The sequence below is a fragment of the Podarcis bocagei genome, assembly GCF_964188305.1.
Source record: "Podarcis bocagei genome assembly, chromosome: 1".
NCBI classification, from domain to species: domain Eukaryota; kingdom Metazoa; phylum Chordata; class Lepidosauria; order Squamata; family Lacertidae; genus Podarcis; species Podarcis bocagei.
This window is the reverse complement of record NC_138125.1, coordinates 135,967,823-135,993,238: the sequence shown is the minus strand read 5'-3', so window position 1 is coordinate 135,993,238 and position 25,416 is coordinate 135,967,823. Positions and strand designations below refer to the sequence as shown.

At 44.7% G+C, this 25,416-nt stretch overlaps 1 protein-coding gene across 2 annotated transcripts; it reads right to left on the bottom strand.

Annotated features, from left to right (window-relative positions):
* Positions 1–312: 312 nt before the first annotated feature.
* Positions 313–15,900, bottom strand: ACKR3 (atypical chemokine receptor 3). 2 transcript variants are annotated; one of them, XM_081181924.1, is made up of 2 exons: positions 15,753–15,900; positions 313–2,158 (listed from the first exon to the last, which is right to left on the bottom strand). In XM_081181924.1, the coding sequence occupies exon 2, from the start codon at positions 2,129–2,131 to the stop codon at positions 1,037–1,039; it is 1,095 nt and encodes a 364-aa protein (XP_081038050.1). In that variant the 5' UTR covers positions 2,132–2,158; positions 15,753–15,900; the 3' UTR covers positions 313–1,036. The 2 variants fall into 2 exon arrangements, with proteins under 2 accessions (XP_081038050.1, XP_081038049.1); XM_081181923.1 differs by lacking the exon at positions 15,753–15,900 and adding an exon at positions 14,979–15,029.
* Between the last annotated feature and the right edge of the window lie 9,516 nt (positions 15,901–25,416).

The following is a 25,416-nucleotide window of genomic DNA, read 5'->3' as shown; positions in this document are numbered from 1 at the left end:
AAGGAAGGAAGGAAGGAAGGAAGGAAGGGACTCTTTCCCTTGGTTTCCTGCACTGACCATAGTCCAAGCCACGGAGGGGGAGGCCGTCAGAGAAAGATAAGGCCCTTTTATTTCCAGCCTCTGGGAATCTCATGGGAAATCTCACAATCCCTTGGAAGGGAGCCTGCCTTGTCTACTGCTACCATGGTGCAGATGCTATTGGGAGGTAGACGCCACTGTCCCCCTCTAAAAAGAGTATCTGATTAGTCTTCCTTTGCAGAAAGAGATGTAAAAATCATAATGTAAAATAAATAAATGAAATGCTACTCCTGCTTCGTTTTCAAATATATTTATTTTTTCAAAAAATAATTTACAAATAAGGAGCTGGGACACTGAATGAAATAAGTGTGTGAGGGTTTTGAAACACATCTTTACACAATAACCACATGGTATAATGAGCATTATATTTTTAAAAAATCTAAATTACAACTATATTGCCACAAAAAAGTTGCCAAGGCCATCTTAGAAGAGAAGAACATATATTTTTCATTTAACAATTGTTATAAGTACTACTCTTACAACAGTAAACTGAATGGAATTCTAACATTAAAAGGACAGCATTCTATATTTGATGACAAGAAGCTTCAAATGCATGATTAAATATATTTGATTTTCCAGTATAATTGCAAAAGCAATAAAATAGAGGTCTGCTTTCTTTAAATACACACTGTAAAAATGTATACAGTGAAGTCAAGGGAAGATAGCTAGGGAAAGGGCTATCTGCTCCCCAACTGGGATATAATAAAATAAGGAACATCTTTACCACAACGTAGCTTTGTTTACTATATATTTCCCTCCCACTCCCAATAGCATAACTGAACAGTGTGGACTAGCTAATGGCAGAAATAACACAAGAAAACATTTAAAATGCAGTATTTTGGTGGTACATGATTTGTTCCGAGAAAAGCACAGTCATGTTTGTATTTGTATTATATTAGGTCAAATTTATTGTCCAGCTAAAGACAGAGCACAGAAAAAGTCTCTTGTGAAGCTGTGATCATTTAGCATTTTGTTCCAGAGCAGAGTACTCCATTTCTGATACCCTGGAAGTATCGATTAGTTTGGTGAGGCCTGTTTTGGCAGAGTACTTAAAGATGAACGCCTTCATGAGCTCATACTTGTAGTTTCGGTTGATGAAGCTGTAGAGTATGGGGTTGACGCAGCAGTGAACCAGAGACAAGCACTGAGTGACATGAAGAGCCGCAAAGAGGAAGCTCTCCATCTGGCAGCTGAAGGGAAGGAAATGGAAGGTGAGCAACAAGTCAAGCAAGACCACGACATGGTACGGCAGCCAGCAGACCAGAAACACAATGACGTAGGAAAAAATTATTTTCCCGTTGCTCTTCCTCTCTTGGTCACTAGAGGCAGATATGGCTCTTGCCAGGAGACAATAGAAAATGGCAATGATGGGGAAAGGAATGACAAAACCTAGAATGACAGAGCTCAGTTCCATGCTAGCCAGCCACTCCTTAGCATTCTCCTCCGGGTAGATGGGGCGGCAGTAGGTCTCATTGTTGGAGGAAACGGTCTTCAGGTAGTGGGTATCGGGGATAGACACAAAGAAAGCAAAAAGCCAGACAAAGATGCAGATGCAACGGCGGATCCTCTTCTTTTTAACACTGCTGGAGGTTGTGAAGCAGGCCACTGAGAGATATCGATCCACGCTCATGCACGCCAGGAAGAAGATGCTCCCATATAGATTGATGGAAAACACGAGGTGAGTGATCTTGCAAGTGAGCTCTCCCATGTGCCACTGGCTGTGCTGGACAAGGGAGACCACCCAGACTGGAAGGGTGATGATCACACACAGGTCGGCAATGGCTAGATTGAAGATATAGAGATGCGTTTCGTAGCCAGTGGTTTTGGCTTGGAAGTTCATCCAGACAACCACAAAATTGGCCACTAAGCCTATCATAAATATAAAGATATAAAAAATGGAGAGGGTGTAAAGCAGGGCATTTCTGTTGAGCATAGCTGGGCATGATAAGGAGTCCACAGTGATGCAGTCTCCACTGCCACAAGTCAAGTTGGTTTCAGTGAAATTCTCCCCTTCCACATGTTCAAATAGGGTTGGCAAATCAATGGTATTCATAGCTGGTCGATCTGGGATGGAGGCAGCCTAAGGCAAAACAAAGCAGAAAGAAGAGAAAGGATAAGCATCTTGGTTAACAAAAACAGCCATTTTTAAACAAATGCCTTCATCCCAAATAACCTGACCACCAGTCCAGAGACAATTTGTGCACTGAATGTTTGGTTAAGTGGCATCTTACACGACACCCTTCAGATTTTAAACAAACTACCACCATTGCCATAAAAATATTCAGAAAACAGTAGAAAGGAAACATTGGCATTTTGTACACTTTTTCTTTAAGTGATAGTTCTGCTGGACTGCAGTCTCTGGCTGTAAGATGCACAACGACATCAGGGTTAAATAACTGCTGGGTGTCTGTTATCTATAACTTAAACCATACAGCTCTCAATATAATCAATGTATCCTATCTGCTCACCCTAGTAGTTTCAAAACTACAATTCTAGGCTAAAGGGTTGGCCTGCAATACTCAGGTTTCCCACGAGAATAAACCCATCAAAGTGTCTGAAAATTGCTGGCAAACACTGTCATCCCTTGCTTTAGAAAGCACTAAAATCGAATGGCTGATGGCTGGATCAGTGTTCAAGGCGTTTACAATTTTAGTGGGATTTTTGATGAAGCTGCATAAAATTGAGAACTGAAGTGCAATGTTTGCCCAGTAAACCCCCAACCATTTTTTTCTAAATAACCTTGGAGTCTTTACATTAAGTCAAGTGGCGGTTTGGGATGCCATTAAGGGTGGCAAGGCTGATGACAGACAGATCTGATCCATGACATTTTCACTGGAAAGTTCTTCTGCATGAGTTGTGCAGACATGAAGAGGAGCTGGGCAAGACCACAGGTGTTCATTAGTGGAAGAAGAGGTGCCATTTATATTTCATTGTATGAGGCATCATCGTGCCTTGGGTTGGCCCTAAGCAATTTGAAAAGGCAAAAGTTGCTGCTTCAGAATTTGATATCTACCTACCACAACAGCCATTTGATTTTCCACACCCTTTACCACATTTATCATGAGGTGATGGTGGCAGCAATTATTTAATGTATTTATCTTGGGTTCTCTTGGCACAGACTGAATGGTTTGGCAAAATGCTTTTTTACAGTATTAGGATGTTCCTTTCCACACAAAGAAGTTGTGAGAGCGAATGATAAGAAGGAACGCCTTATCTGGATACAAGTACAAATTTAGAGAACCCAGTTATGTGACTGTTCTCACTACTTGCCCAAGGTAAAACACACTAGTCAGAAGGGCAATGCCTGGAGGTTCTTTCCCCACAGATTATAGTCAAAAACTACTGAAAAACGATTGATAAACTACTGATAAAATTATTCAAATTTATGTAGCACTTTCAAAAACTATTTGTGCTGGTGATTATTAGAACATTCTGCAGCAACTATATTCATAGACCAATTGCACACTTTGTGAAGAAGTACTCACACTTGCTTCTCCCAAATTTGCAGGCAGTTAATTTCACTGGATGACCCTGTGCAATAGTGTTTTGATGAAGACCAGATTGGTTTTTATATAGTTGGTTTTCCTTTCCATATCATTTATCAATGATAAAACTTTTTTTTTTTACTTTGATTGCTTTTCTGACATTTATATCCCACCATTCCTCCATGATGCAGCTAGTGGACTCACAGCTGTCCATGGAGGCGCAGGTCAATCCTGTATCCAGGGCAGCTGTCTACCAACTCCACCTGGTATGCAGGCTGAGACCCTCCCTACCTGCAGACTGTCTTGCTAGAGTGGTGCATGCTCTAGTTATCTCCCGCTTGGACTATTGCAATGCGCTCTATGTGGGGCTACCTTTGAAGGTGACCCGGAAACCACAACTAATCCAGAATGCGGCAGCTAGACTGGTGACTGGGAGCGGCCACCGAGACCACATAACACTGGTCTACATTGGCTCCCAGTATGTTTCCAAGCACAATTCAAAGTGTTGGTGTTGACCTTTAAAGCCCTAAACGGCCTCGGCCCAGTATATCTGAAGGAGCGTCTCCACCCCCATCGTTCTACCTGGACACTGAGGTCCAGCTCCGAGGGCCTTCTGGCGGTTCCCTCACTGCGAGAAGCCAAGTTACAGGGAACCAGGCAGAGGGCCTTCTCGCTAGTGGAACCCGCCCTGTGGAATGCCCTCCCACCAGATGTCAAAGAGAAGAATAACTACTAGACTTTTAGAAGACATCTGAAGGCAGCCCTCTTTAGGGAAGCTTTTAATGTTTAACAGACCACTGTATTTTAATACTTTGTTGGAAGCCGCCCAGAGTGGCTGGGGAAACCCGGCCAGATGGGCGGGGTATAAATAATAAATTCTATTCTATTCTATTCTATTCTATTCTATTCTATTCTATTCTATTCTATTCTATTCTATTCTATTATTCTATTCTATTCTGTTCTATTCCACATCCAGGCAGGTGCAGCCTTTATTTGTCTCAGAGGCCTCAGGCTTCCCACTCCTCCTTGATGCCAGTATGGAGCCGATATAAATCTTCCTCCACAATTGGGGGGGGGGGGTTGAGAAAAAGCCAGGGGGCAGGTTCTCCACCCCTCCTGCCCTGTATGGCGAGTGATACACCACTTGCACTGCAAGTCTTAAGCCTGCCTTTGTGAGAAAGGCAGACTTTACCCCACAACACACTGTTTTTAGCTAGACTCCACTTGCTGAAATATAGGTTTTAATACTGCACATAGTCTTCTAAATATGGGTATATTGTACGTAGATTGTCATGATGCAGTGGTGTGACTTGCTCATTTTTCTAGAAAAATGTGCATAAACGTTATGGATTAGGCAGAAATTCAATAAGTGAAGCTTTTTCACAGAACAGAGGGACAGTGGTGGTATTTTATGTAGTCAGAAGTGGAAAGGATTACTGTGAAGGCTGGAAGTATATGAGAATGTGAGGAACGGGGAAGTACCACTGAGAGCTAAATATGTAAAGAAAGAAAAAGACTTACAATTGAGACTTCTCCAGAATGCTTGGCATTTCTTTCAGCTTTTTAAGCATTTAGAATAAAACTAACTGAATCTCACTGCTATAAATATATTGGAACTGAAAGATCTGAAGCAGCAGTTATTACGAGAATCAGTCAGGATGAGAAATGGCTAAAAGCCTTCAGAAACTGCTCTTTTCTGATTTAACAATGGTTTTATCTTTGAGCAACTCCAGCAGGTTGTCTTATCCCCTTGTAATCATTTACATTGGCTCAGAAGAGTTCTGAAAATTTAAACTCATGGCACTGAAACCAGAATCCAGCCCTTCTCCTTCATTCATCTCTGATCTCCTTTTGTGGCCAGTCTCTGTGCTGCTATCAGACGGTGGTGGCAACAGACCTAGCAAAGCCTAAAGAGAGATGCTGAATGGCTCCAAGGAGCGCTAGTGCAGTGGTGCCCTCTGGGTGGCGCTGTGTCAACATGAGAGCAAGCGCCTCGTGACCCCCAAGCTCAAAGACAGAAGGCAACCATTTCTTCACATCAGATCTCACTGCATTCCAGGCACGTGTGCCCAGACACAGAGGCTAAGATGTACAGTTGGGTGCCTTTCTGGCCTTGTGGCACAATCACACTTTTGAGCCTATCTCCAGCCAGGTGTATTTCAGTTCCTCAGGTAGGTGGACATGCCACGCCCCCTCTCCACCCAGCAACTTTCCACACTGGCAGCAGTTTCATCAAACAAACTGCTCTCCAAACTCAGGATAGTTTAATGTATTATGGGATGCATGAGTCACTGAGGAGTGCATGGTATTCTAGGATCTGGAATGTGCCTACACACAGAGAGAGGTGCTGTGATTTGTGCTCCCTAGAGCTTTTCAAAAGAATGCCTGCCACTTACGTATCAGAAGGCGGAAACTTTTAGTAATGTTGCCGGGCACTTCAGAGCTTGGGTGGGGAATCTTAGGCCTGGGCCTGAACGTGGCCTTCCAGGCCTCTCAGTATGGTCCCTGGGGCTGTTACCAGGCCACACACCCCATGGCCAAGCCCCCTTCAGAAGCCCTGCTCTGTAGCTCACTCTGTGCTTCTGCGCAACTGGAATGGGCTCTTGGACTCTGGGTTGCCTGGAACGGTGGGGGGGATGTGAGATGGAGTGTGCATGCTGGGGGTGTTTATAGAAACCACTAACATTTATTGTACAAGGTAAGAATAATACCTGTCACTCTACTCACCACTGTGGCCCCCAGAAGGCTGCCCATGAAGGAACATGGCCCTTAGGCTGTAAAAGGTCCCCCACCCCAGACATGGAGATATGGAAGTCAAAGGACTGGTTGAAAATGACCGCATTTGTTTCTTCCCTTTGAAAACATACACAACCCAACCACACCTTTAAGAGTTAGATTATGCATTTCCAATACAGTCGTGCCTTGGTTGTCGAAGGCCCTGGAACTTGGACGTTTTAGCTCCCTAACGCCGCAAACCCAGAAGTGATTGTTCCGGATTGCAGATGTTCTTTTGGAACCCGAATGTCCGACAGGGCTTCCATGGCTTTTGATTGGCTGCAGGAGCTTCCTGCAGCCAATCAGAAGTCGCGATTTGGTTTTCAAACATTTTGGAAGTTGAACGGACTTCTGGAATGGATTCCATTCGACTTCCAAGGTACGACTGTACTTATTTTATGCAAAGTTGTCTACACCCGCTACCCCTGTTTGGATGGTTGCCAGGCCCAACTTTTACAGAACTTGCCTATTGAACTAGTAACCTGCTCCCTTCTCTGCTTACTCTAGCCTGTGGGGCAGCGTTAATTTGATTTAGCAAGCAGTTACATGTGGAAGCCAAGAAAGTACTTATCTGGCAACCTCCTTTTATGAACATCTCAGAGCTCCCTCTTCCCCATTAAACATCACCCTCGTAATGGAACGTCTGGCAAGATGGCCAAGGCGTGCTTCTGCAGACCGACCAAAGACCAAATGAAATCAGCAACACTGGATAAAGCATCCTTCTCATAACATCAGGAAGGACTGAATCTGCAGCCATCAAGAGACTGCTTTGGGAATGCATGCTGTGGACAACTGAAGCAAAAGAGAAGTCTTCTGAACAGAGGAGGGCAGTGAAAAATTGTGGGCAGCTCAGATGTGGTTATGTAGGAGGTACAAAACCATGACCAGCTGCTTTCTTTTACTCCCTGCCACAATTCAGTTAGTTATAATGAGAAACAGCCCTCATATTGTCAAGGTAAAGCATGGAGCTGGAAACTCAACCCTCTCCTCCTGGGGCAGAACCACGGCTGCCTTCCATCCACCTAAGAAGGAAGCGGCTAATAGGAACTATGCCTTGTCGATCTCAAGATTGGAGTACTGGAGTGCCCTCTACGTGGTATGGCTTGTGAAAAGAGTTTGAAAACTGCACCTGGTCCAGAATATGGCAGCTTCACCCAAGTTACCCACGTCACAATGGTGGACACATGTTACATCTGCCCTTAAAATACTACGCTGGCTACCGGTCAGGTTGCAGGCTCACTTAGAAGTAATATGGTCTGCTTTGCTTTTTAAAAACTTTCAGGTTCTAATTCAGCCTTTCTCAACCTTGGGACCCCAGGTGTTGTTGGACAACAACTCCCATAATCCCTATCTGGCAAGACCATTGGTCAGGGGTGATGGGAGTTGTAGTCCAACAGTATCGGGGAACCCAAGGTTCAGAAAGGCTTCTCTGAATTGTCAGGATCAAGGTGTCTGAATGAACACCTTCTCTTCTATCTCCCCCCAATTGGCAAGGAACACCCCACTCAGAATGCCCTGGTCATCTAGTGAAAAGCACAGGATATTCTTCGTGGTGGCTTTCTCCCCTTCTAAAAAGGCCAATCCAGTCAATTCCCTTTCATCTTTCGAAAAATCCTGGGGTGTGAGGCTGCTGAACTGAAGTTGTTTTTATTAATCTGCTGGTTGGACAAATCTATGGATTAATAGTGTTTATACAGACGTTGAATTTTAAGATGCAATTTAAATGCCCAGCCCAACTGCTTCACTAATTCTAGGGTGTATAAGGTGCAGCATCTGTTTATTTCCAAAACACCAACAAACCTATGCCCCACAATTGTCCATTCCAAGTTCTTTCTCTTTCTCTTTCTCTCTTCTGCTCCTCCACAAGCTGCTGTAGTATTGGATAAGAGAGAGAACAGGATCAGAAAGGGACTAACTCTGCACAGATTTGCTCTTTTTGTCTTATCTTTATGTAAGTGTTTTGAATCTTTCACTGTAAGCTGACCTGATAAGGCAAGTTTTAATACAAAAAGTAAAAATAAAGAGAAGTTGGGTTCTCCAGTGTCCTTCCTGAGGACCAAACTAGAAACACGATGGTAGCAAATCTGTTGTTTAAACCCAGAGCTCCCAACATCAGGAAGAAGCTATATTTTAGCAGCAAAGGGGTTGCATGCGTGGAGAGGAGGGTAGCCCTCCTCACATACAAGGTCTGTCCTCAAAATGTCACCTTCTCCAGTGCTGAGATCCAGTACGGAAAGTGTACTCAGTTAGGTGAAAAGGCAAATTTAGCCATGGGTTCTATGCCTTCTCCCATTGAGCTTCTTTAGCCTACCTCCACCAAAACCTGTTTATCTGAGCATAAAGCTCATAGATGTACCATATCATACCTAGTTTGACCCTAACACAATCTGATTTATCTTTCTTTACTGAGATTTTTCACAAGACAGACAAACATCCACACATCATCGAGGCTCAGGACCCTGGACAGATGCCACAGAGCTCATCCAACTTCACAACAAAGACTCACCCACTTCTCTTTGATTTGAGGTAATCCCTTGTTTGTTCATGTCACCAACCCCTGCAATATATTTTAATCCCACTCTTATTGTTGTCAAATGGTGTTTAACAAGATATTAATACAGAGCGTATGTGTGTTTGCGTGTGTGCCTGCAAGTGTTAAAACTGTATGCTTTTCCAGAGAAAGGAACACTGTTTGCCTTGGCAAAGCAAGATTGGTTTTAGTACAACTACTCAGAATATACTGCCCTCTACTGAAAAAATATATATATCAGAAATTCTGGTACGACCTCTCCAAGATTTGCAGGTTTCTTTTGTTTTAAAAACAATCAACAGACATAGCACCATGTGCAGAGGCAGATCTGGGGGTTGGTCCAGCTTGGCCACCACCAAAGGCACAGGCCCGGCCGAGAAGGGGACACAAAAATGAAGCCTCTTCCCTCTGGCTTGGAGTGGCTAGGAGCCTGCCCCACTGGCTGCCTACTCACTGGCTGCCCTGCCACTGCTCTGGGTGGCTTTGATAAGCACACAGGCATTTCTGGGTGGCTCGGTGGAGGAATCCGGTCACTGGCATGGGCCATCGAGCAGCCCTCCAGGGCTCCCTCCCAAGAGAAAGGCAATGAAAAGCAACACTTTAAAGTTTCTTGTCCATGGTCTCTCCTGGCTTCAGAGGTGCCAGTACATCTCCTTGCCAAGGGCACAAGGGATGTGGGGGGAGCACAAATACACCTCCTTGCCAGTGGTGCAAGGGAGCTTAGGTACATCTCTGACAAGTGTGCAAAAGGCTTCTCAGAGTTTTGCATTTTATTTGTGGGCAGAAACATTGGGGTATATTTCATGACATTTATCCAGGGAAACATAAATTCTTAAACAGTTGCTTGAGTGTGAGACTCACCATTAGCAGTGGCAGTAAAACGACTTCTTTTATTTTCTTCCCTCCCAACTGGGGGTGGTGTTGTTTTGGGTACTGCTGCTCTTGCAACTGGCAACAGCAGCAGCAACCATGGGGGCAACATAGCCTCCATTTTGCATCCTCCACAATGTCCCAGATCAAGCATGAAGGGGGTGGCACACAAATAAATGGAGAATATTCAGAGGAAAAGCAGGTTGGTGAGAAAATGAAATGTCTCTGTAAAAAACATTTGCCTAGGAATTTCTGGGTCATTTTGGCCCAGTTCTAGATACAGTGGTACCTCTGTTTACAAACGCTTCTGGTTACGCACGCTTCAGATTTTGAACACCGCTATCCCAGAAGTAGTTGCTCCTGGTTGCGAACTTTGCCCTGGGATGCAAGCAGAAGTCGTGCAGCGGGAGGCGCCGTTAGCGAAAGCGCGCCTCAGGATAAGAACAGTTTCAACTTAAGAAAGGACCTCTGGAACGAATTAAGTTTGTAACCAGAGGTACCACTGTATCAGTAAACAAACATGTGGCTATCAGGGAATCAGGGCCATCTTCCTCATATTTCATGAAAACAGACTGAGGAGGCCTCACAAAAACAATTTGGTTAAAATACATGTTTCCCAAGGGAATAAAAAGAGTGCGAAATTTTGTCATGAAACTACCCACGTTACCTGCCTGCACCACCCATGTCACTTAGTTCTCTACATCCCTGTTCATCACTGCTCGTTCACCTGCAAGTCGCTAACTGCTTCTGCTGCCGCTGATTTGGACATCTAATGGCATGTCCATGGGGCAGAGATGCGATATTTCTATGCATTCAACTCGTGTTGATACTAAAAAAAATTTAAGTTATACCAACAAGAAAATCTTATTAGCAAGAAAAAAAAGCCATGTCATTTACAACCACACGACTCAGAGAAGCTGGAACTCATTAGAGCAGTGTTTCCCAAACTTGGGTCTCCAGCTGTTTTTGGACTACAACTCCCATCATCCCTAGCTAGCAGGACCATCGGTCAGGGATCATGGGAACTGTAGTCGAAAAACAGCTGGAGACCCAAGTTTGGGAAACCCTGCTTTAGAGCTATAACCAATTCCTCCCCCTCCCCCCAAAATAAAATAAGTTTATAATCCTCATTGTTAAGTTTTTTTAAAAGTTTATTACTATCCTACCCTTTCACCAGGAAGCTAAAGAAGGGAATCCTTAAGTTACCCAGGTGGCCTCCCATCCAGGTACTGAATGGGTCCAAACCTGCTTAGCTTCAACAAGGTTGCTGCATCACATGACTTTTAGACTGTAGCCCTGGGACTTCTATACCTTGGGAGGGCTTTCAATTACAGTACTACCCTTTCTTCTTCCCATCTCTGCTCCTCTGACATTCAGTGCAAAAGCAATGCAAGGAACTGCACAATTGGAATGCTGTATTCAACTTGTGTAAATGAAGGAAATCAACACATTTATTTAGCTTATTCATCAAAGGGGTTCTTCATATCTATTTTAAATTGTCTAGATGTATCTTACCCATTACTTTCCTAATACTAACTGGCTAGTAAAATCATTTATTTGCTTTAAAGAATTATGTTACTACTAATACTCTACAATCTGATGGGACAGGGGTGAGTGGAAAAGAAGTTTCAATCATGCTTAAACTAGAAAATAAAATGTAGTTTTACTTGCTTATATGCAGGATTCAGGCATGTTTGCTTTGACTTGCCTTAATCATCTTACTGCAGCTGACAGGACTGGCTTATCACCACAATGGAAATAGAAACTGGAAAAGGAATCTCCTGACTGAGTCAAGCACATTAAAAGTAACTTGGTTTAATGTTGTGGAATCAACAGCTCATTACACTTTAACTGTCCCACTAAAAGAATCACATTCCAACTAATGCAATGAGAATTTCAGTGTGAGTTTTAAGCAAATGTTTTCAAAAAGGAGCTCAGATTGATCAAGGGTAGTGCTAGATCAACACGGTGAAATCAACAATTGGGTGAGTTCCTATTCTCTGGCAAAAGCCATGCCCCTCCTCCCTGCAATGGGATAGAATAACAGCCCATGAAAGAAAAGGATTTAAGCCGATTGTAGGCTTTGTGGCCCCCTGCCAGTGCTCACCCCAGAATAGCAAGGGAGTCTAGCCCAGTGTGCCAGCTGAAACGTAAAACAAAGCAATCTTGACTGTTTGTTAATGAATGGCTCTGAGGTCCTATCGCATGCAGTCCGAAGTCTCCCAGGACAGGCCTGAGAAACTGTGCTGCCCAGTCTACTTTTATTCTGCAGCCACCTCCATGTTTGTGTGGCAAGACCCCATGGTGCTATTTAGATGCTTGCATGCCAACAATGCTCAGCCGCAGCCAGAAAAGTGATATGCTCAAATCGCCACGGGGATTAGCTGTTGATATTGAAGATCAGGGACAGCCATATCCAAAGACAATTGCAGTAGAAGACCCATCTGGCTATTGTCTGGGATTGTTCCAGTAAGCAGAGCTGGGGGGGGGGTCTCAGTCCTCTGGCCAGGGAGACCAGAGCTATTCTGCCCCTTACTCTCGATTTAGAAGGGCAGCGAGAATGGCAGGCTGGGTAACTGTTCTAAGGCAGCACTTAAAGGAACTGCAGGTGGGTTGGATGACAGAGAAATCAGGTTTCTGAAACAGTCCACATCTGGAATCATAGCAGGAAAACAAAGATCTATACAGTCTTCCCTGTTATTCATTCATCCTCTTCATACATAAAAAACCAAGTCCTCCCAGGCACTTGATTTCCCAGCTCGCCCTTTCCTTTTCCTTTGCCCAAGAAAGAATTTGATTCTGTGAGAGGATGTTTGCTGCCGTAACCAAATAGCTCCCCTTGTCCCCTTTGCCTTCAAGAAGCAAAGCGTGATGGAGTTAAAGCACCCGCCTTTGTTACTGCATAGCTGCAAATTTACTTTTAACATGGCCTTTGGCATTTTGGAATTAATATGCAGAACCCAATTCTGCAAACTTCAAATCATTCTGCCCATTATGGATAATCAGGTGGTGAAATTCAGACTGCAGGATGGGTTCTTATTTTGAATGTTTCCCATGTAAAAAATGTCCTACCTTGTACATCAAGGGCTGGGGCTGGGCAAATCTTTATCCCACTTTTCTAAACAAAGTGTTTTTTAAAGAGAGGGAGCTTTAAAAAATACAGAACTACACTTGCCATCCGAAATGACACAGTCCAGAATTCTGCCATGTCAGCCTATCATTTCATTCTGCATAAGGAGTAGAATACTGAGCCTATAGTGTTCCTATTACACATTTCTCTCTCTCTCTCTCTCTCTCTCTCTCTCTCTCTCTCTCTCTCTCTCTTCCTCCCCCCCACACACACCTGATTCCACAGCAACATTTATTATGGTTAATATTAAAACAAAGACAAAATTTCTTATTTTATTGGCATAACTTCTGTTGGTCTTAAAAATCTGAAATCTTTAGTCTATCCACTGTTGAAGGGCTTTTAAAATATTCAATAATATTTTCAGAGCGACTTGATGTTCTTTGTCTACAATTGTTAAAAGCAAAACTCTGGAAGTATTTCTAAGAATCCGCCTGACTGCCATCCCAAGCCAGAACCACCAAGTCCAGTCCATCCAAGTGTAAGAACAGGATCTGAACAATTGGATTAAGAGAATTAAATTAGCTCAATGTGAGGTCAAACACATCACTCACTTTTATTAAGCATGCCTGAAAAACAGTAGTCCAATGCCCTAAAGAATCACCTCAAACAGACATGATAAAGGAGCTGTAGAAAAAAATTGCAGCCTATTCTACATCAGATAGTCTTATTTGTGTTGTCAAGGCTGGGTGCAAACATATGCAGTGTATCTGAAAAACAGACATGAAAGTTGCTCTGTATCTTCTCAACCACCCACAGAACGTCTTAGCTAAATATTCTGAATATTCATTTCCTTTAGCTCTTCTTCCACAAGCTCACAAAGCTATCCTGCCAACAGCTCCCCAACTTTGATTCTGTGACTGAGATCAAGCAAACCAACAGGGCATGAACCCAACTTAATACCATTTTACACCTTCAAAACTAGGCAGACAATATTAGATGGCATGCGATATTGGAAGACATTTATAGGCAATGCTGCTACCTATTAATAAAGTCAATTAAAATAACAGCACGACTCCTTTCTTTCTGGTGTGGTGTCTTGCTGAAGTATATCAGCTTGTTCAAAGAAAAATGATTCCTTGTGGAAAGTGTCTTTGTGGCACACTTTGCTTCTTCCCCCATCAAACCACGTGAATCTTCCTACCTAACGCCTGCTCTGTTTAGACAAAAGTTGACAAAAAGAACATTTAACATTTCACTCTTTGTAGCTTATTTAATAAAACAGTGGCAAACACACAGAAACATCTGAAATGTGCAAGGCAAGGGAGGAGTCTCTTTCTCTTTTTAAAGAAAACTTGTTCCTGGAACCCTTTGGCAATGAATCAGACCTTCTGCTGGTGGAAAATTCAGGGAAGAGAAACACGGGCCTCTTTGCACAACTCTTTGTCACTTTCCCCTGCAAGTCTGAGACTCAACGGCAACATCTAAACTTACAAACAAACAAAAAGTTGCCATAGCCTTGAAACTTTGCAGAATAAAACATTCTTGGGAATGCCCACTAATACTTTCAGAGGATCATAAAACTTTTAATGAGGCACTCTGACTTTTTTCTTTTAACCCTCATTATCCTGCTTTTAGCAACTAAACAGAGTAACTTTACAACTCCTCGTTACTGCTGAAAGTTACAGGGTGGCTGTTTATTGCCCATCCCCTGAATGCTTGTCAGCGAAGGAGCTCCACTAGACTGCCTGACCCCAAGAAATGACAACAACAACACAAAAGCAGCTCTTCTTTCTCCAGGGGTGTTTAGCTTCCTATTGAAACAGGGATACGCATACAAAAGAGCAGGTGACAAGTTCTCTCGCTTTTCAAAGTGTGGCTTTGTGATCCTAGAATCATTTGACTCACGGAATTGTAGAGTTGGAAGCGACCCCAGGGGTCATCTAGTCCAACCCCCTGCAGTGCAGGAATCTCAGCTCAAGCATCCATGACAGATGGCCACACAACCTCTGCTAAAATACTTCCTTTGGTGAGTCTGTTCCACTGTCAAACAGCTCCTACTATCAGAAATTTCGTCCTGATGTTTAGTCGCAATCTCCTTTCTTGTAACTTGAAGTTGTTGGTTTGAGTTCTACCATCCTAAGTATGTTTGCTTAGGGTAAATGAGACTTACTTCTCTAATGAGTGTGCTTAGGAGTGCAGTCCTCATACAGATTCCTGTGATGTGGCCAAAGCATTTCCCCTTGATGTAAATCTCCTTTGTTAACTGGCCTGACTAGCACTGAGGATCAAAAGCACTGACTGTTGCCCGCAGCCCATTTCTGCTGAGAGTCCCTTGACATGTGCAATGTCATCCCAAAACACCACAGTGCATTTGATGTGCACACCCCCAAGGACATGTGGTCAGCATTGTAGCTCTGCAGGCTGATGCCCTGCACGCTTACTCAGAAGTAAGCCCCACTTTCTTCAGTGTGCATGGTAGTGCCACCTGGGTCCCTATCAATAGGGCTACAGGCTGCAATTCCAGGCACTTCGTTATTATTTCTGATCTGCCCCACTGAACAACCCAAAATCATGCATTTGGAAATGGACGAGCAGCCCAAGTGCCGCAACTCGCTTGGCGATCAGGCTGCCCAGCCGGCAGCCCCAACGAGGAAACTCTCCCGAAGGAAGATGCCCGCCCCGGGACGCCCTCCATCCGCTCTGGCGACGCCGATGTCCGGAGAGGAGCGCCGCGGGAAGCAGCGCGGCTCGGCTGGCCCGGCGCTCCGCTTCTCGCCCTCCCTGGCCAGAGCCGCGCTCGGCTCCGCAGACGGAGAAGCGGCCTCGCTCGCCGTCGCCGCGCACAAAGACATTCGGGGCCGATGGCCGGCGCCGAACAAAGAAGCCTGGCGGCGGGACGAGCCCGGGCAAGCCGCCCTCCCTTCCCTCCCCTTCCCTTCCCTACCTCGCCGTCTCCGCGCGCCTCGCTCGTCCTCTCGGGGCGCCGCTCGCCAGGCACTGCGCTCTCGGGCCGCCGGCCGCGCCGCTTATATCGGGGCGTGCGGGGCTGGGCCGGGGCGCGCGCGGCGGGAAGGCGCCTCTAGGGGGCAGCTCGGCCCACGGGCCGCCCCACAGCCCCGAGGGGGCCGGCTCGCCCCGCGCCCGCCCCGCCCCGCGCCCTCCCTCCGCCGAGCTGCGCGCACCTGCATCCTGCGAAACCCGCGCGCAACAAAAAAGGCAGCAGCGCGCCCGGGGCGATCCTTGCAAGAGGGGGAGGCGCCCCGCGCATTCTTCTTTGTCACCGGAGGGAAAGCGGCGCGTCTGCAAATCCTAAATCCTCCTGCCCCGAGGAGGATCCCGGTCCTTTCAACTCCGCGGGTCTGGTTTCCCCATCCAAGGGCAGCCTTAGGATCACGTTTCGCAACGTGCGCTTGTCCGGAAGGCTGCAATTTTCATTTGCGAGTCGTTCTCAGTAAGCGGCATATGTATGCTGAACTTGGAGCGCGCAGCTACTTCGCCAAAGCGGCATGGAAACTCTTCGCGGCTCCGGAACATTTCACTTGCTTCAAAGCACTTCGCGTACTTTAGCTCGGTCGACAAACTGGTCAAGTAGATCATTATTCTTGCTCCCGCCACGTTACAGAGACAGAGCAGTGTACCGAAGGTGAGTCCATGGCAGAAATAAGATTCTAACAGATCAATATCTGACATGATGGTATAAAAAAGGGACAAATCAGGCAGGTGCTCTTGGAGGGTCTTAATCATAGCTGTCAACTTTTCCCTTTTCTTGCGAGGAATCCTATTCGGAATAAGGGAATTTCCCTTTAAAAAAGGGAAACTTTGACAGCTATGGCCTTAACCCATCCTCCACATGCCATTTCTCCCATTTTTATTGCCACCACTCCAGTCTGCTGTTACTATCGTTTATTTTTATTATTTTATTTCATTTGTTATCTTGCCCAAGGCAATCCAAAGTGACTTATAGCCAAGCAGCTATTTGGTTCACTTGAATGAATGTGTGTACATTTCCCACATGAAACAAATAGCAGGTAGCAGTGGGGTGTTAAATCAGGAAAACTGCATGTCTGAATGCCCCACCCGCACCCCTGCTCCAAATTACGGCATTGATCCATGAGTGCCAGTGGCGCCAGGTGCCAATTCGGACTGGGGGCCCAACAGTAGGGGGAGCCAAGGAAAATGGCAGCCACACACAAGGAGGCAGTCAGATGGGCTGAGGGCAGAAGGGTGGGGCAGTGCCCCCTTTGCTCTAACAGACAAACCTCCACTGCTGCTTTGATCTTTAGGAAACTAAACCAACACGTTTCCTTGGGCACTTAGCAGCTATGGCACACTAGCTCTCAAGGTGTGTCAAGGGTCTGGTGAGGTGGGGGGAAGAATGCTCTCCCAACACCACAAGAAATTGGCTCAGAATGCGGGTGGTGCTGTGGGTTAAACCACAGAGCCTAGGACTTGCCGATCAGAAGTTCGACAGGTTTGAATCCCTACGATGGAGTGAGCTCCCGTTGCTCGGTCCCTGCTCCTGCCAACCTAGCAGTTTGAAAGCACGCCAAAGTACAAGTAGATAAATAGGTACCGCTCTAGCGGGAAGGTAAACGGCATTTCTGTGCGCTGCTCTGGTTCGCCAGAAGCGGCTTAGTCATGCTGGCCACATGACCCGGAAGCTGTATGCTGGCTCCCTCGGTCAGTAAAGCAAGATGAGCGCCGCAACCCCAGAATCGGCCACGACTGGACCTAATGGTCAGGGGTACCTTTAATGCAATCAAACACATGGGTGAAGATCCAGTTGCCACCCTCTGATACTAACTAATAATAAATATTCTTTTTCCAGTAATTAGAAAGCGGAAAGTCTGCCAGAGAAGTGCTGGAGGACAAAGGTGCAAAGGAGAACCGAAGGAAGACAGATTCTTTGCCTCTGTCTTCATTGTGAAGGATAGCTGGAGAGATGTTCATACGCCACAACCTGCAGCCTTGCTTCCTGGCAGTGTTGCTGAGACACCAAACGGCAAATAAATGTGACAAAGGATAAGGCCTGAGCTGTGTTTCCGGTAAATGGGAAGCAAACGTGACAAAGGCCACAATGGTTACAACACATGCAGAAGGGCAGTGAGACTTGCAGTTGATGAGTCAGCCATGGCTTCTGTGAGGAGAAGCATCGGCTCAACGACACCGGCCTTTCAGAACGACAACAAACACTCTGGTCCAGTGGGCACGGGATTCCTGAATGTGAAGCATAAACAAATAAACCAGAAAGCAGATGGCAGGCATAAATCTTATTATAAAACAGCACAAAGCAGTTGCTCCAGGCAGCAGATTTCCAAGCAGGAGGGCAACAAGCCTCCAATCTCTTTTTCTGTTCCATTAAAAATGAAAACAAAACCAAGTTCCATTCAAGAATAGGGGCAGCCACAATTCTGACATTTTGATTTGGGCTTGAAAATGGCTTATTTCCTGCAATAAAAGGAAATAAACTGCAGGATCCCCAAGGATCTCTGCATGACATTATGGACTATTCTGCATTAATGTACCTGTTGAGAACCATAAGTGAAAACTGTTGAAAACTGCTGCTGAGCATTCAGCAGATCATATACCGGTAAATGAACAATCAGGTGAAGGGTCATGAAGGACAAATATAATTCTTCTTTTTAAAAGAAAAAGGGGGAAAGAAAAGCTGTAGCAAAAGAGCTTAAGCAGGATATGATTTCATAAGCAGAACAACTCACACACCCAATTTCCCCCAAAAGTAGGTGGTTGGTCATCACAGGAACAGAAATGACCCGTGTGTTTGTTCTGGTCTTCTGGAGGTGTAGTTTGATATGTGACATGCTTTCACCAACCTAAAAGGAAATAATAAACCTTTTGACATGCAGGCACACTAAAACAAAAAAAAACCCAGCTCAGATATCCGAAATAAAAATTGAAAAGCACCATATAGCAGACAGTGGAGTGTTTAATGAGTAATGTACACAAGCAGCCCAGAAGCACAAAGGTGTACAGCTATGCACACACCAGGCCTTTAAAGCACATGGGAAGCACAGTTTCCCCCTCCCAAGAATTCTGGGCACGGTAGTTCATTAATGGCGGCTGTGGATTGTAACTCTGAGAGGTAAGCCAGTTGCCATACACATAAAGCTGAATGCGCACAAGTTACAGGCACAGGAGCTGTGGGTTTGCTCTGTTCCAAATGAGGAGAACTGTGCACAGGTCCTTCAAAAATGCAGAAACAATACAATTCCCATGAAAATGAGCGACGTCACGCATGGCATGTATATAATAAACTCCTGACAACCCGTTCTGGTAGGGGGGAAGCAGCTCAGAGAACGGGTAATCTGAAGCAGAGAAACATCCAAGGAACAAGGACCCTCAGCCAGGACCCTGCCAACCACACTTCCATTGCAGCTCCTCCTCCAAGCTGCCCTCCCCCTTGCAGAGTTCCAGGCATGCATCGGAATTGTTCATAAATCTCCTTGGAGTGGACAGCTCAAACCCAGTTAACACCACATAGTGTACAGTGTTTCCCAAACTTTAGTCCCCAGCTGTTGTTGGACTACAGCTCCAATCATCCTGCTAGCTAGGGATGCTGGGAGTTGTAGTCCAACAAGAGCTGGGCCCCTAAGTTTGAGAAACACTGACTGCATGGGGAAGAAACAGGTATCAAGAATGAGAACAGAAGGGTTTTAGTCCTAACTAAAGAGGCCTATAGGGACGCGGGTGGCGCTGTGGGTTAAACCACAGAGCCTAGGACTTGCCGATCAGAAGGTCGACAGTTTGGATTCCCGCAACAGGGTGAGCTCCCGTTGCTCAGTCCCTGCTCCTGCCAACCTTGCAGTTCGAAAGCACGTCAAAGTGCAAGTAGATAAATAGGTCCCGCTCTGGCAGGAAGGTAAACGGCGTTTCCGTGCGTTGCTCTGGTTCGCCAGAAGCGGCTTAGTCATGCTGGCCACATGACCCGGAAGCTGTACGCCGGCTCCCTCAGCCAATAAAACGAGATGAGCGCCGCAACCCCAGAGTTGGTCACGACTGGACCTAATGGTCAGGGGTCCCTTTACAGAGGCCTGCATCACCTGGAGACAAGGACCACTTGACCTTGCTCCTTATTTTGACCATTATTTTTTTATCCCACCCTATGATGTCATATGGAGAGACTTATAATAATAATAATAATAATAATAATTTTTTATTTATACCCCGCCCTCCCCAGCCAAGGCCGGGCTCAGAGCGGCTTACAAGCAATAATAAAAACAAGATGAGTGATTACAACTTAAAAACAAAAATAAAATACAACATTAAAATAATGGAACATTAAAATATTAAAATGGAGCCTCATTGCAGGAGAAGGAAAAGAAAAAAGAAAAAGGGGGCGGAGGGAATCAAATTGGCTCCAATCCAAAGGCCAGGCGGAACAACTCTGTCTTACAGGCCCTGCGGAAAGAGATCAGATCCTGCAGGGCCCTGGTCTCATGAGACAGAGCGTTCCACCAAGTTGGGGCCAGTGCTGAAAAGGCCCTGGCTCTGGTTGAAGCCAATCTAACTTCCTTAGGGCCTGGGACCACTAAGGTGTTGTTATTTATGGACCTTGAGGCTCTCCGTGGGGCATACCAGGCGAGGCGGTCCCGTAGGTACGAGGGTCCTAGGCCGTGAAGGGCTTTAAAGGTCAAAAGCAGCACCTTAAATCTGACCCTGTACTCCACCGGGAGCCAGTGCAGCTTGAAAAGCACTGGATGAATATGCTCCCATGGCAGAGACCCTGTGAGTGACGTCACGAGAACTTATGGTTCTCACCCAGCTCTGTTTCATCCTCCTTTCAGGTAGGTTAGGCTGAGAGAGAGCCTGAGAGATCTGAGCTTTGTGGCTGAGCAGGGATTGGGATCCTGGTTCAATGGCCTAACCACTGCGGCTTTCTCTGTGGTAGACACCCCTGCTGCTAGTGCTCATGACGCCCATTCATTTTTGGAACAGGAATCAGACCAGGCTCCATCTAGCCCAGTACTGTCTACCCTGACTGGCTGTGGCTCCCAAGGGTTTCAAACAGAAGACTTCCTTTTGCCTCCTTTTGGGGAAACACCATTTTGGAGACTCGTAATTATATGCCACAGTTTACTGATTTTCTTTCCAAGAGGTATTGTTAACAAACAAGCATGAACATGGTGGATGCAAGGGCACAAATAGGGGGAATTATTTTGCTTAGGTGAGCTCATGGCTCCACCTGCAGTTGTCCCTTCTTCATGAGGCCTAGGAAGCAGCCATTTTTAGGATCTTTAGTGTCTGCTGCCAGTCAAATGAGGCCACGCTTCAAAAACACTCAACCATCACCAGAAGAATGGCATTCGGTACCAAAGTTATGAATCTGCCCAAAGACCAAAAGCATCCCTGCAAGAGAGTTTGTGTATTTGCAGATTCCGTATCAGCACCTTGGATCATTTAGCTCCATTTGTAGTCTCAGGATCAGTAAATAACACACTGATAGCTGGCTTATTTAAAACAAGGATAGTTTCTTGTAATCTTTAACTAACGTCTTCAAAAGATATACACAGTTCTAAGTTCTCTGCCCTGTTATATGGCAAATCTTTGACACCACATTCTTTTGTGCTAGGAATATAGACAATCCCAGATATGAAAAGTTATCAGACCCTCAAATTCACAAGAGGTTTGTATTAATCATGAAATTTGAAAGTACAGAAATCTTTTACTTGCCTTTAGTATTTTGAACATTTTGAATATACCATATTCAAACTTATTTTTTAGGCTCACAAATGAAGTTGGTCACAGTGTACGTATTTAAGTGAAGGGCTGAATCCAGTTTGTTCAAACCTACCTGTGGAAAATGAGATTGCCACATATTCAGCTCAGAAATTTTGTTATTTATTGGTCACTGTTTAATTAGCATATTTAATGCAAGTGTTTGTTGTCATGGCAACAACCACATGTGTTCACAATTCCCATTTGTGGTCAAGAGGAAGCTGTAGCTCCTATTGGGCAAACATATTTTTGTTATTTATTATTATTTTTAGGATAATTTTCATTTATGTTAGATCTTTGCACAAATATACAGGGTTTCTGCTTCAGTGGATAACTCAGAAAGATATTGATTCTGTATATTGTCTGAGTTCCACATTTGGTTGGCATGCAGATTGAGAATTAATGCTGAAATATAATTATTTGCTCAAAGAAATTTTATGCCTAAAGTGGAATATGAACAGATCTAGCACTCATTCTTGGAAACGTAAGACTTACTGCAATCCTAGAAATACTTACCTGGGGTAAATCCTATTTCATTTAATATAGATGTCCCTAAAATTGTGCTGTTACTCAAAATTAATACTAAGCATCTTTGATCCGACATGAAGATTCTGTAAGGTGCTGGAAACTGGAATCTGTTCTATCTACATTGAACTTGGCTCTTGTTCTGTAAGGTCAAAATGCATCTATATCTCACCATTCAGCCTCTAAAATGCATTCTCCTTTGAATGAATGTGCACACAAATCTTTTCACAACTCCAGTGAAGTTCCTCCATAGACAGAAAGACTCTTCATAAAATGGAGCCTCTTTCACATAGAGAAAGAGAAAGAGAAAGAAATATTTCTCTCAAGGGAGGGAGGGAAGGAGAGGGGGGCAAAAGGCTTAACTATTTTCCCTTGGCACCAAAATCTGAAAAGATTCTAGAATGGAGGATAACAAACACACCTGTACTCCTGGACCAAATGACAGAAAAGCAACATGGGGGTAAAAAGAATTGCCAGTTCCAATCAGCTCAGGGCTCTAGTGGCTGTTACAGAACTAAAAGCAAAGCATTTAGAACATCCCACTTAACAACAAGGAATGTTGCAATGTACCAACTTATAAAAACTTCAAAATGCACACACTTTCTGCTGTACAATTAAATCCAAAGCACACTTCAATTACTCAACAATTTCCTCCCTAGAGAAAATACCAGCTAAACAGTCATTCACTTTAGTGACAATATAAATTGTGAGATGCAAGTCAAGCACACCTACACAGTGAAGCTTTTGAAACAGCACTGACAGCTATAAAACACCCAACTACTACATGTGGATGGCATGCACCAAACACTTTTGAATAAAGCAATTCTGTCCCACTAACATGGTTAACTTTTTGGAGGATGTGGGAGTAAGAACAGAAATACCTTGGTTTGAAATTTTATTTTGCATATTTTAACAAACTCATTTTTAATAACAAATAAGCATTGTGAATAAGCATTAATTTAAATCATGCCTGCCAGCTGTGGTTAGCCTTGGGTTCTTGAACATGCTGACGCTCTAAATAAATATTACATAAATGTTAGGCTTCTTATATAGGCCTGGGGTGATTATTCAGTTCAGTCCTTTGCTCAAGAGGTTTTTTTTGTTTTGTTTTGTTTTGTTTTTTACTGAATGCTCACTGAATAGAACATTCAGATAGATGCTCCAGCATAACCGGGAAGTGGGGAAACTCCACTTCCAAAACTCCAAAACTGTGTGGGACAATCCATCCTGAAAAGTTTATATACAGTACAGTAGTACCTCAGGTTAAGAACTTAATTCGTTCCGGAGGTCCGTTCTTAACCTGAAACTGTTCTTAACCGGAGACAGCACTTGAGCTAATGGGGCCTCCTGTTGCCACTGCGCCGCCGGAGCACGATTTCTGTTCTCATCCTGAAGCAAAGTTCTTAACCCGAGGTACTATTTCTGGGTTAGCGGAGTCTATAATCTGAAGCGTCTGTAACCTGAAGCGTCTATAACCCGAGGTACTACTGTATATGAATTTTAGAGTAGGAAAGAAGCCAGTGATCTTAAAAATCTCAGTTATGACCAAACAAACATACAACAGGATAACGGGAGGTGCTGCAAAAATGTTAATTTTACAGGGGCCTTGAGAGTGAGGTGTTGCTGCCAAAGACCATGCTTCAAATCCTAGTTTAGTTATAGTGATGAATTAGTAAAGTCACAGGTCCCATCCATGCATGGGGGGGAATGTATTTCTGCATATGCATCACCCCAATATATGCAAAAGAGGTTACTGGCACCCCCAGTAACACAGAGAAGGGAAGGAGAACAGCCATCCACTGACTGCAGTAGGTCCCATGCTCCATCCCTGATATCTCCAGGCAGGGGAAAGACCTGGGAAGCCACTGCCAGTCAATGGCCAGCCATCATGGTATAAGGCAGCTTCCTATGGAAGTACAGCAGCTTTAAGATACCCCTTCACTCCCAGCTTCCTTCAGTGACGCTGGAATCAGAAATGCAAGCGAGATCTATGGCTCCTCATCCCACAGAGAAAGGCACACTGGCATACTTACGGAGTATGTGGATGACAATCTCAAGACCTTAGCCCTATTCTCACACCCATCACTGCCCACCTCAGCTAGTTCCAAAAAGGACCTGTCTTCAGTTTGTCTCAGATTAAAAAAAAACCACTCCTGAATCTTAGACTGAATTAAACAGAAGTATATATAGGTAAGGTAAAGGGACCCCTGACCATTAGGTCCAGTCGTGGCCGACTCTGAAGTTGCGGCGCTCATCTCTCTTTATTGGCCGAGGGAGCCGGCGTACAGCTTCCGGGTCATTTCCGTTTACCTTCCCGCCGGAGTGGTACCTATTTATATACTTGCACTTTGATGTGCTTTCGAACTGCTAGGTTGGCAGGAGCAGGGACTGAGCAACAGCAGCTCACCCCGTCCCGGGGATTCGAACTGCTGACCTTCTGATCAGCAAGTCCTAGGCTCTGTGGTTTAACCCACAGCGCCACCCACGTCCCTGAAGTATATATACATACGTTCTATTGTAAAAGTATTAGACCAGGAGGAGGGAGTAACTGATACCAAACTTTTAAATTAAGCATGAAATTCAAAGATTAAAAGGACACATTTGAAATGAGTGCAGAAATTTGACCCGTTTCTAAGAATATGAGGAAAGGGGGAAAAAATTAACAAGCCATTTTATACAGTGCAAATGCTGCTGATTATACAGAACCCTTTCTGCTCAATAGCTTTTTCATGGCACTTCCACAACAATCTCTGCAATCTCTCTCTCTCTCTCTCTCTCTCTCTCTCTCTCTCTCTCTCTCTCTCTCACACACACACACACACACACACACACACACACACACACAGAGAGAGAGAGAGAGAGAGAGAGAGAGAGAGAGAGAGAGAGAGAGATGGCAATGTGATGCACATTTATGCAGGACGAAGCTCCAAAAGAGAGGCATCATGACTTGCTTCCAAGTGAAGATGCATAAAGGGCAAGTCTCCAAGCCTGTGCACATTTATTTGACAGCCTACCTGATTTAACTCAGAGGCATTTAACTTCAGATCAAACATGCATAGAATTAGTCTCATAAACACAAGATCAAACTGAATACCCAGCTCCTTTGTCCGTCAAGAATAGCTTATTGCTGTTTTATATTGGAATGTTCTATTCCAAATCACTACTATTCTCTCTTGCATCATTCCGGTTTCTCTTCAGTCTCTTCAGGCAGGAAGAGTATGGATTTATTGTCATTCTAGTGGAAATGTTTGATGACTAATAGTGCTAGATTTTATCTAAGCTAATGCCTGCTGTACTGTGTTTCTATTCTGCAGGGCATTACAGTACAAGGTGGCCAAAGGAATTTA

What these genes read in the sequence shown, in the direction of transcription:
- ACKR3 (XM_081181923.1), bottom strand. Translation starts at nt 15,014, where the DNA reads ATGAGGACTGCACTCCTAAGCACACTCATTAGAGAA. An exon ending in TAAGCACACTCATTAGAGAA is followed by an intron (nt 2,159 to 14,978) that starts GTAAGTCTCATT and finishes GTTTTGCCTTAG; the next exon opens with GCTGCCTCCATCCCAGATCG.